At 46.7% G+C, this 12056-nt stretch overlaps 1 protein-coding gene across 2 annotated transcripts in view; it reads right to left on the bottom strand.

The window, feature by feature from the left end:
• The window catches only part of RASGRP2 (RAS guanyl releasing protein 2), a 329120-nt gene that overhangs the window by 64732 nt on the left and 252332 nt on the right, over positions 1–12056 (bottom strand). For both annotated transcript variants that reach the window (XM_078660760.1, XM_078660759.1), the window contains exons 9-10: positions 6990–7271; positions 915–992 (exon numbers count right to left, since the gene is read on the bottom strand). In XM_078660760.1, coding sequence (XP_078516886.1) covers positions 915–992; positions 6990–7271 — 360 coding nt within the window. The remainder of the gene's footprint in view (positions 1–914; positions 993–6989; positions 7272–12056) is intronic.

Here is a 12056-nt window from a genome sequence, read left to right as displayed (position 1 = left end):
ATCCTGCACATACGGAATGCTTCCCCAAAAGGAGCTCGAATCTTTGTGGGATAAAAGAAACAATGGTCTTACCAGAGCCCCCAGCTAGGGAGCCTAGGGTTCAGGCTAGGGCACTGAAATCCCCCTGCAGGCCACACAAAACTATGCATGTGCTAGAATCACTCCGCCAACAGCTAGTTTTGGGCTCCTACTTAAACCTTGATGCCACTACTTAGGGAAATAAGTCCCAAACCCAAAATCTCTCCCTCAAACAACTTTTTCAATGAAAGGCACACGTAAATGCATCTATTAGAAACATGTTCCACAAGAGATATGACTGTACATAGTGTAGGGGAGGGGTGGTAGTTTGTTGACTGCAAAGAGATCTCTCGTCTGGTGTAGTACCACTCTAAAAAAGCAACACGATTTCGAAAGGCCAGGCCCTGATTCGTCTCGCTGTCATACCTCATCGCTGTCCTGGCCTTCTGCTTCCTTTCCTCTACCATTGCATTCATCTATCTATAGTCTTCTTCTCTCTCCCTGCCTTCTGTTGTGCTGATGACATACAAGTACGACTACTCAAGAAGTACACCTGCTCCATCCAGAGAGTCAAGCGTTTTGAGGGAAACTACTCTATCGGAAGCCTCCTTCCTCATTCCCTTTATCTTGAATTCCTTTACTGTCTCCTAGTCCCTCTTTACAGCTCTTTCCCTCTTTTATGTCCTCTCTTAGCATTTGGGAAGGTGCGGTTAATGAAGGATGGCAAAGAAGATAATACGGACAATCAATTTAACATCACGTGCCTATCCCGCACCCGATCCGCCAACCTCCCTTGTTCTTCTGCATTAAGTGCCTGTCCTCTAAATAACCCTTTCAGCTTCTCGTCACATCTATGGCACAGAGTCTGGTCCCAAGAGTAGACAAGGCCCCCTCACCGTGGACGTCTTGCGTGGCTCGCGCTGCAAGGAAAGCTGGTAGATCTCTTCTTCAGTCCGGTACTGATCCAACGACACCTGTAAAGGTGGAGACACCAACCGTCACTCTGACACTGTTGATCCATCCCTATCAGCCCTTGAGATTCAATTATGTAAGGCTCCACATTCCAGTTGGTCAGTGGTCTCTTATCCCAGAAACACTCTCAGTAACACGCAGCACCCACAGTGGCATGGCAATAGTAACATGGACCCTAACAGAAATAAGTATCAATTCAATTAAGCTTTATTTCGATTTTAAGTTGCAAAATCATAAAAGCATACAATAAGGCAATTTTATACAGTGAAAAAGCATACTTTAAGATAAAAAATACAATATTTACAATTTAAAAGATGAGACCAATCTCAGAGGTGTCATTTCATAGAAGTACGTTTTATATAACCTCAAATCGTTTGTGAAAAAACTGGAATTGTGTAAATGTACCTTCGAGGTTTAAAAACACTATTATACAATTAAAAACATTGTTTTAGGAGCTTTCGGTTTTTAGAAGATAAAAATAAAAGCTTTTTCCTTTGCAACTTACAGTCGCTTAAATAAGACACTTAGCGACATCCAGAAAAAATAAATTAAAACTTACAAATTTATAACATTGTAGAGCGGAGAACCGCCTTTTATATTTAAAATTACAACGACCCCAAGGTGGGCAAGTTCAGTCTAAGTTCATTTGATGACGAACAATGCACTTCAAAAAATTAACTATTGTGAGGACCAGCCGTTCGCACTCCAAGAGCTGTAAGAAAAGAAATGCCGGACTACATTTTCTGTGACCTGTTTGGTGTAACAATCGAATAAGCCATTTTTTCCTAAAATCATTGTGAAACTTACAGAAGAGAATGGTATGCAGAGTGGACTGTGTAGAGGCGTCGTCACAAGGACAAGGCGGAAGATCTTTAGCCCAGTTGTTACAAGTTGGGCATGCAACCAGTCGGTGGAAAAGGTTCATCCTGAACCTAACCAGAAGAAAGCGATCATAGCTCGTAATGTTATAAGTGAGGTAGGGCTGAATGGCGACTGTCGTTTGGATCATCAGGCTGTGTACAACTGATGGTTTCGTAACCTCACTCATTAGTCGCAGTTCTTCAAGGTGTGCGAGACATTTCGCCTGTAGAACCTTCCTTGGAATCTCACGTATTGAGGGGGGGTCGTAATAATATTTTTCCCAGCCTAGATCGTGAAAGAACCTTTATACGTATGACAACCACTTGGATTTATGCACGTTCTCCATGGCTATACAATCGGAAATTATTGACTGTGTGAAGGTTGCTTTTTCCGATGTCCAAATTTGACGCCACAATAAAAGAGGTTCGGCCTTTGCTAAGTCCGTCACGTGGCAAAGTCCCAACTCCGTGTGGCAGGAAAAAGTGCTTGTGCTCTTAGGGACCGAGAGAAGGTACCTCACAAAGGTGTTTTCCACCCTCTTTAAGTATCCTCCCGCCCCCTTGCTAGTCCAATGCCCGAAGCCCTCCTCCTCGACGTCCCTGGGTGAAATCCAAATATTTTCAAAAAAGGGCACCAAATGTTTCATTAAGCAGATTAATGCTCTAAAGAAATTGCCAAAGAGTCATAGAAACGATAGGCAGTCTTAAAGGGGAAATCATAGCATATTTTAATACTTCAGGACCTTTAAGTAACCCAGATTTCCCCCAGGATAGTTTGAGGCCAGAGGTATCCTTTTAAGAAAATATGTTTTAAAAATGGGAGCACATTATGTATTATACAATACTATGTCCAAATAAACTGTCTAAAAAGCATAGGTTTTACAAGCTGTCTGCATAATACGAGCATTCTATTTTGCATAGCCTATAATAATGGTATGATCATGTATACAAGATCTTTCATTACATCTATCTCCAGTTTCAATTTTAGGTCTCGCGTGCGTTGCAGGGCAGAGCCTTTCTCCGCCTCCGCGAGAGATTTTGTAAGAGAGGACTTTGAGAAGAGGGCTTTAAGCCCCGCCCCTCATTTCCATTGGCTGGCGTCACCGTTTATGCTAAACTGTGGCCTGCCATTTGAAATGAGGGTTTTCTGTTCACTCCCTTTCTCTCCGAGCCGGACTGGCTCGCCTGGTGCCTGGTTTGCGTCTGTAGTGAAGACATTTCTTATCGGATTGTTTATTTAACAAGCTGATAAGAAATGTCTTCACAAGAGCCGTGAAGGAGCATGCACCAGGCGTCCTGGTTCACGCCTGGAGCACCGCCAGTCAGCTCTCTCATTGGTCTGTCGCTGTCCAGCTGGCTATCTGTCTCAAAGGAGGATGCTCTGAGAAGGCGGGGCAGAGATCGCCGTGTAGTGGAGCTGTGGGTCTGTGCTGAGAGACCCACTTTGTGAGACCCAGCTGATCTGCAGGCAAAGACAGAAAACACCGGCTTGTTCTTTTCTGCTCGTTTCTTTCCTTTTGTTTTTGCTCCGTCTCCCCTTCTTTCCTCTCTCCTTCTCTTCATTCATCCCTTTCCTCTTGATTTTCTTTCTTTTTACCACTTCCGTTGTGCACGCCTAGCTTTTATAGACACCACATGTTATCATTTTGTGATAGGGCTATAGTAACAGTGCTATATGCTCCAAGCATGACCGAGGCACCGACCAGATCGTACATGCCGCACACGGGGGCACAGGATGGCTGCTAAGGCAACTCCCACAAGCATTTATCTTTCACAAACACAACTTTCAAATTCTGCAGGGACAACCCCGGCGTATGGCAGGAAAAGCGTCAAGAAGCTTGCAAGCGTCAGAAAGCTTGTGCCTTTGACAGGGTCATAGGAGGGAGCCTGGCGCATGATGCGGCGGGCGGACACTAGAACCTGTAAAACCACATGTGCTGTAAGTAAACCATGGACACAAAGCACCACGGAATGGAAATCAAGAGGGGGAGAAGAGAGGGAGGGAAAGAGAGAGAGAAGGAAAGTGAGGATGGAGACAAGGTCAGGAGAAGCGACAAAAACCCTGAGCGAGGAGGCGCATTCCTGGTGGACGGTGCAGTCCACAAGCCACGGAAACAGACAATATATTCAAATCAAAAGAAGCGACACAAGGAAAGAGTGGCAGTGCTTAATTTGAGCCGGTGGTTCGGGTTGGTTGGTGGGCTAGATTAAGGTGAGAAGGGACAGAGTGTGATCAAACCCTGCCAAGCCTGGTCCTGATCGCCTACAAATGTCCCCTCTCGTCGCAGGGTGCCAGCACCCTGTTGTCCGAGGCTACGTACAGCTTCATAAACTGTCCCCATGCCAATGCTTCCGTGCTCTCTCTGATGCCATGCCCCGCACCAATCTCTTCCGCGAACGGCTGTTCACCTCTGGAGCCTTCAGGGTGAACCGGAAGCGCAAAGCTTAGCGAGGAGCGGTGTGCCCTACGGGCCAAGCCTCAAGCCTAGCACCCTGCCAGCCTCCCTCCTCCACCGCAGCCCGGGGCCTTGTTTTATTGCAGCTTTAAGGTGCATAGTTCCGCCTGAACAGACCCACGCTGCACAGGGTGCACAGAACCATGTCCATACGATGCTGTCCGCATAAGGGTCATCACGTTCACTCCTCTGATCTGGGTCACATTTAACGTCAGGTGACTGTCGAGCCAAAGGCGGTGAGATGTTACTTCCAGTGAAGTCACTGGGATGTTAATTAACAGGTTTATAACCTCAAAGTCCTACTTGTGGTTGGCGAAAAAAGTTGCTTGGTATGCATGGTCAATGCCCAGTGGGACGCTACATTGGAGGCCTCGTTGGGCCCTCGCTGCGCGGGCTCACGTGTGTAGGACTCCTCCTTTGATGCACATCCTGACTCCTAGCCGGCCATATAAACAAAAGCTGGGCCCCGCCACATTAAAACATTTTCTTCCCATCACACCTCAGAATTACTGCACAAAAAATGTGCTTCATTTGTGCTTTCCATGCTCTGAGATATCAGCACAGTTCATTTACAGACATTTAAATTTTGTGTTAGAAAAGAAATTAACATTGGACAACACACCCTGAGTAGCAATCCAGGAAAAAAACAAGCATTTGCAAACCAATAAGTCTCACATTTACGTGAGTTTAAGCTATTGGCATTGTAAATGACAATGCCTTTTATTTGTTTTAAAAATGAAACAAAAATAAAAGGCGTTATTTGCAATGTCAATAGCTCAAACTCGCGTAAATGCGAGACCTATTGCATTGCAAATGCTTATTTTGACTCCTCTTACCCTTTCAATGAAAGTTAGGATGCCCATATCATAACCCAGAATCTACCTAAAAGATGTGAGTTGAAAAAATGAAAATTAAACAGAACTCACTGTCTAAGGCACTGGAGGTTAAAGTCATCCTTCGAATTGACAAATGTTACCAGCTCAGACATTACTCTGTTTAACACCTTAAAAGGACCAATAGCAGATACACTTGGATTAGATTTAAATATTAGCTGAGCTATTTTGGAACTACATTATTTTTATCGCAAATTATCAGCTTGTGATTTTCTGTCAATACACTCAATCTGTCCCCAAATTACATGTTTTTCCTTTTAAGCAAATAACTAAATTTGTCACCAAATGTGAGCTTAAAATTTCCTGAAAGTACACGACTGATGTTGCTAAATATCCTCTTGTCGCTTGCGACCAAATCCTGTAATATCTCCTAAAATATCAGTTTTTCATTTTCATTAAGTATTCTCATTTCAGACTGGCCGTCGAGGACGGAGAATCACTGGTGTCTGTGCACACCAACACCCAAGAGATACCCACACAGCACTGGACGCCTGGGGCTAACAGTTTTATACACTGTTTTACCTTCTCGTGACCATGCACCTTCTCGTATACCCAGGTTTAACTTCTAAATAGACAGGTATGTAAAGGTATTATTTGGTATACATCCAAGGCAACCCCCCCATTGAGTTTTCACGCAAATTTAGTAAACCGCCTTAAATTTGGAATCCCTGTTTCTTCACAACACCTCAGAGGACAGCCCTTCCAACATAAACCTCTCCTCCTACAGTGCTACTAAGACAGACCCTCTTACTGACTCCTTTCTGCTACCTGGAGGGCAGCCACTGTCCAAGACAAGAGTTCATCCCATCCCCTCTAATTCAAAGTCTACCTTCTTTCCCTCTGCACCTTAGTACACTCTTCCAAAGACAGGGCCCACATTCACCCTTGTAAATTCGTGTTTGCTTATCATTTCCTGCACTTCCAGAACAAACTCCCTCTATGCCACCATCCACCATAACCCTCCTACACCCACAAACTATCTTGGTGCATTTCAGCACCTCTGCCTTCATTTCAACTTCCCTGTAGCTTCCAACAAACCCTCACGCACAGACAATTACTACTCTATGGATAAGAGGCATACGGTACGCATTTCCCTTTTCTTACACATTCTCGAACATGGAACTACTGGGAGAGCCTCTGTCCTGCAAACAGCCCGTGTTCTTCAATGTTGAAAACTACTCTCATCGGGGCCACCAGAACAGTGAAATCCATATCTGACCAGCCCCATAGCAGTGAGTGAAGATGGTGTCACTCCTTTAGCCCTAGAGAGTTTCCAGAGTAAGTGAGCAGGGCAGCAGCCCAACAGAATGCTGCATCGTATGTGGCACAGTGAGCTGTTCCATTGGCCGTAACCCTGCTCTGACTGCTATTATTGTTTCTAGTAGGAAAAGAGAGGCAAATGCGTATGTTAGAAATTCGGGCTCTACCACTGTTTCTACTTGAGCGGGTCACCCTCACCATCAGTATTGATGTGCATGGTCATTACACTCATAAGCTCTGCTTCCTGTACCCCAACTCTTTTTCCATACCATTAATGATTTACCGTGGCCAGCATTAGTTATCCCTTCCTTGAAACCACAATCCCTCTTCTCTGTATCTTTTAGTTCCTCCCAAGGTCCAACCCCTTCACCATTTGTCAATCAAATTGTAGCCTTTGACTCTTTCCAGCACCATCAATTGCTTCTTGGAGACATGCAATCAACAAGTCTCCCCCATTTTCCCACAATTAACACTTTGTTTATCCTGTGTTGCTGCTCCTTCCCTTTTTACCCCTGCGTCATTCTGCCTACCGTCAGCAGGTTCAGTAGATCGTTGTTGGCCTCAAATGGAGGTTTCATAGCCTGCACCAACACCAACTCATTCAGGATGGTATAGAGCTGTTGCATCTTCACCACGTTCACAAGTGTCTTAGCTTTGTCAAGCCAGTCAGGAAGAGCCACGTGCACTGCAATGAGGTCCTTCAGGTGTACTCCCAGGATAGGGAACTTAAAGCCGGGGCAATCAGCAAAACATCGGCGGTACTGGCTGTAATTCCCACAGGACGTCACAAGCTCAATTAGGTTCTCAAAGACCTGCGAGGATGAAAGGGGCATGAGTCAGCAATGATCAGACATGCAGCCAGACATAGTCATTTAGATACAATTTCTACTCCCAAGCACACGTTTTACGTAAAACAAGGTTTCCCTATTAGTGATAAGCATATACAGTGATTCAATGACACATTAAACAGTATTTCTTTGTGATTATCCTTGTCACGCTTTATTCAGATCTTTCCAGCAACAGCCAACCCGTTTCGTCGCAACAGGGTGTAATCCCGCGACTTCCTCAAGGCTGTGTATGGCATGTTTGTCGCTTTGAACATTTTGCAGCACTCTGCAAGATAAGTTAAGAGAGATGAACTAATTGAAGGATATTTTGGACCGGAATACCAGAGGATTTGCACATGTAAAGTGACAACAACAATCTACAGAACCCCTGTGTGGGTTGGAATTAACACCACATATACAAATCTCATACTCGGACATCATAGCCTTGAGGAATCGCGGGATCACACCCTTGTTTTACGTAAAACGTGTGCTTGGGAGTAGAAATTGTATTTTGAGAGTTGTTCTCTTGCCTTGTGGAGTTAGGTGGTTCTCCACACCTTAGAGCACCGTTGATTTAATTTTGAACCAATATTGATTTAGTGTGAATCCAACCTTAAGGCGCTGAAATCCCTATACACACAACCACGCCATTAGCATTCTATAGTCATTTAGATATTCCAGGCCTATGCAGATCAGTGAATTTAAAGCGAGCAGAAGAAGTCCACAAAAGTTTTAGTACTATTGTAACCAGTACCACCAGTCCAGGGGCAGTCTCATACAAGTATATATTTCAAGGACATCCCCAGAATATCCCACCATCAGGGCTCATCAGCCAACAATGTAAATGTAAATTGATACTTGTATAGCGCACTACTCACCCACAAGGGTCTCAAGGCGCTTGTACGAATACCGCTGTGGAACCCATCCTGGCTTTCCCTGTAAGGGCGTCCACTCCTGGGCACCCCCAGGGTGGAAGCCAGGCATCCTTAGCGTTGTGGGGGCCGTTGTGGAGATTAAGCAAGCTATTGCCCAGAGTTGCAGAGTGGGACTCCATGATTGGAATAGGCACCGAGGCGAGAATTATCAGGTCCGTGGAATTTTGAGCCCAAGACCCGCCGAGGCGGGGAATTGAACCCTGGTCCCGGGCCAGACCTCTGCATCAGGGTCTGCCGCTCTAACCATCGAGCCACACTTCTCCTGCGGGAGACAAACATTCTCCTGCCAGGAAGATATATTGCCTAACCCTATAGTCCACCCACTGGACAGTATTGAAACCAGTGCTTAATTTGCAAAACAATAAGTACCAGTGCCCTTGTCAGAAGGCCATTACAGCTTGACCATCCATTGCCGTGCCAACGAGAGAACCAACACAAATACTAACCATCACACTCCTACAAGTGCGACAATTCAGACTATTCCAAGCCCTCAAAGCCATAAGAAGCATTTGGGAGGCAGATATTGGTAATGTTCCATGTATTTTGAATTAATAAACAACTGTTGTTTGCACATTTCTAAATAGGAGAAACAGCGCAACCATGTGCCACCAACTTCCACCCCAACAACCTCAGCGATCGCAACTCTGCCACCCTCCTGGACAACCTTGCCAACCTCAGACTAAAACAGCTCGTCACAACCACCACCCACAAGGCAGGACACACCCTCGACCCCATCTTCACAGGAGGTAACATCCACTTCAGCCACACAACGCAACGCTCCCTGGACAGACCACCACTGCCCACACTTCCATGTCGACATACCCACCGCCCTCAAACCGGCACCCCACCCCGCAAAGGAACTGGAGCAAGGTCACTGAGGAGCAGCTCAACTTTACCCTCAATCGCGATTCCCCCTCCACCCTGACCGACACCAACCTCGCAGCCACAGAACTTCACAGATGCATCACCCACTGCGCAGACGAGCTGGCGCCCATACGTAAACCCGACAAACAGCACCCAAGAAAGGCCACCTAATTCACCGCCGACCTCCAAGAACCCAGAAGCACCTGCAGACGTATCAAGAAGAAATGGAGGAACAGCAAACCCTCTAAAGACCGCAGCACCTACAAGAATGCCATGACAGAATACCACCAATGCATAAGATCCACTGAAAAGGACCTTCACCCTGAACAAGATTAACGCCAACTCCAGCAACTCAAAGGAACTCTTCAGCATCAACCAGTAATTAACCAAATCCCTCAGCGAAACCATGGACATCACCCCCTACCAAGACCTCTGCAACAAGCTTGGCTCTTACTTCCATCTGAAAATCAAGGACCTCTACGACAACCTCAATGACCAGACACCTCCCTCCGAAACCACTCCCTCCTCCAGTAACCCCAGCCAGCCCACTATCCCCTCCTGGACCCCAGTCACCACCGAAGACACCACATTGACAAAGAAAATCCACTCAGGAGCCCCACACAGACCCCTGCCCCCGCACATCTTCCACAGAGCCGCAGCCACCATCGCACCGGAATTACGATGCACCATCACCGCCACCTTCGAAACCGGCACTTTCCCTGATGACTGGAAATGCGCAGAAGTCAAGCCCCTACTCAAGAAGCCCTCAGCAGATCCTACAGACCTCAAGAACTACCAGCTCATCTCCCTCCTCCCCTTCATGGCCAAAGTCACAGAGAAGACCGTCACTGAAGAAAACTCCATCCTCGACCCCTCCCAATTGGGATTCCGCAGCAACTACAGCACTGAGACTGCTCTACTCGCCACTACAGAAGACATCTGCACCCTCCTCAACCATGGGCACACCGCAGCCCTGTTCCTACTTGACCTCTTTGCAGCCTTCAACACCGTCTAACACCACAGACTCGCCACTCGATTTCACGAAGCCGGTATACAGGGAACCACCCTCGAATGGCACTGCTCCTTCCTCACCGGCAGACCCCAAAGAATCAGACTTCCTCTCTGAACCAGCAGAGATCAACTGCGGAGTACCCCGAGGATCATCATTCAGCCTCACGCTCTTCAACATCTACATGGCCCCCCTCGCCGCCATCGTCAGACATCCATACTCAGCAAAGTATTCTACGCCGACGACACCCAGCTCATCCTCTCCCTCACCAAGGACCTCATCATCACCAGACTCTACTTCCAAAAAGGAATGAAGGAAGTCACATCCTGGATGAGCAGCAGCAGCTTGAAGCTCAACTCTGAGAAAACAGAGGTCCTCGTCCTCGGACCGTACCCCTCTGCTTGGGACAACACCTGGTGGTCCTTCACCCATGGCAGCCCCCCCACCCCGACAGACCACGCCCGGAACCCCGGCATCCTACTCTACTCCTCCCCCTCCATGACCGGACAGGTCAACACCGTCGCCTCCACCTGCTTCAATACCCTCCACATCCTCCGGAAGACCGTCAAATGGATACCACCCCGAATCAAGGAAGACCGTCGCCCATGCACTTATAACCAGCTGAGTGGACAATAGAAACGCCTTCTACGCTGGGATCAACAAGTCTCTTCTCCGCAAACTCCAGACTCCAAACTCCATACTATACAGAACACTGCAGCCAGACCTGTTCTCGGCATCCCTCGACACAATCACATCACCCAACACCTGCAAAACCTCCAATGGCTCCAAGTCGATAAGACAGTAACTTTCAAGCTACTCACCCACGCCTACAAATGCCTCCACACACAGGACCCCAATACCTCAATGATACAATCTCCTTCCACGTACCCGAGAGAAACCTCTGATCCGCCGACCTCGCCCTCGCCAAAACCATGCGCATATGCAGAGCTAGAATGGGTGGAAGAACCTTCTCCTGAATTGTGGCCAAGATCTGGAATGATCTCCCTATCGACATAAGACGTGCCTCCACCCTGCACATCTTCAAGAAGACCCTCAAGACCTGGCTCTTTGATTGACCGGAGCTGCTTCCCCCACCCCAGCATCTTGAGGCCCTCACAGGAGAGTAGCGCGCTTAAAATCTCCTGATTGATTGATTGTAGCAGACTGTCAAAAGTGCTGATATTAAAAATTAAGTGCCAGTGTTGGCAATTAAGTGCCTGTGGCGGGCACCAGAAACCATTGTTTCAAATTAACCGCTGAGTGAAACACTAGATATGAGCTAGTATCAACATTTAGAGGAGCACTTGTAGCCATGCTTTGATTCCATCTTTAACAGACCTAGTACCATATATCAGAGAGTTGTGGAGAGGTTGAGGAAGCCTGTTTTACTCTTGAAACCATGCCACAATGTGTTGCTCTCGACAAAAAGTGAGACAGGGTGGGTATGAATCACTGCCGTCAGCAGTCCACATCTTGAAAATCAGGAGAAGAGGCACGTTACTTCTCTCTCTTCTTTTCTCCCATTCAGACCATAATTTCTTCTGCTGCCACTGCTATTCCCATGGGCCTTCATAAAATCTGAACAAACTAAGTCCAGGACACTGCTTTCAATAACCAATAAATAATGTTCTACTGCTATGTGTGAAAGTGGGATTCAGAAAGACGTAGGAGAAAAACAGACGGCCTTGATCAACAACCAACTTCCCCGAGGAGTAAGAGAGACCTGGACTACATTGAGGCCACCATACTTGCATATGAAATGCTTAATTATTTTGCGTGGTGCTGATAAAAAATGGCTGGTTCGTCGAGCTCATTTAAAAAAAAATCTTGAACTAAACCGAGGGGTGTTGGGAGGAAAAAGAGTAGTGATTGGGCTGGAGGACTGAGTGTACTAACAACAAGAGGTTGATGGAGTACTAGATATGGTCTCCAAACAGGCCTTGGCAAAAATGAGGAGCCATG

This window comes from Lissotriton helveticus, chromosome 9 (genome assembly GCF_964261635.1).
Source record: "Lissotriton helveticus chromosome 9, aLisHel1.1, whole genome shotgun sequence".
Taxonomy (NCBI): domain Eukaryota; kingdom Metazoa; phylum Chordata; class Amphibia; order Caudata; family Salamandridae; genus Lissotriton; species Lissotriton helveticus.
Note: the sequence above shows the minus strand (reverse complement) of the source record. Positions and strands in the feature narration are given on the sequence as shown.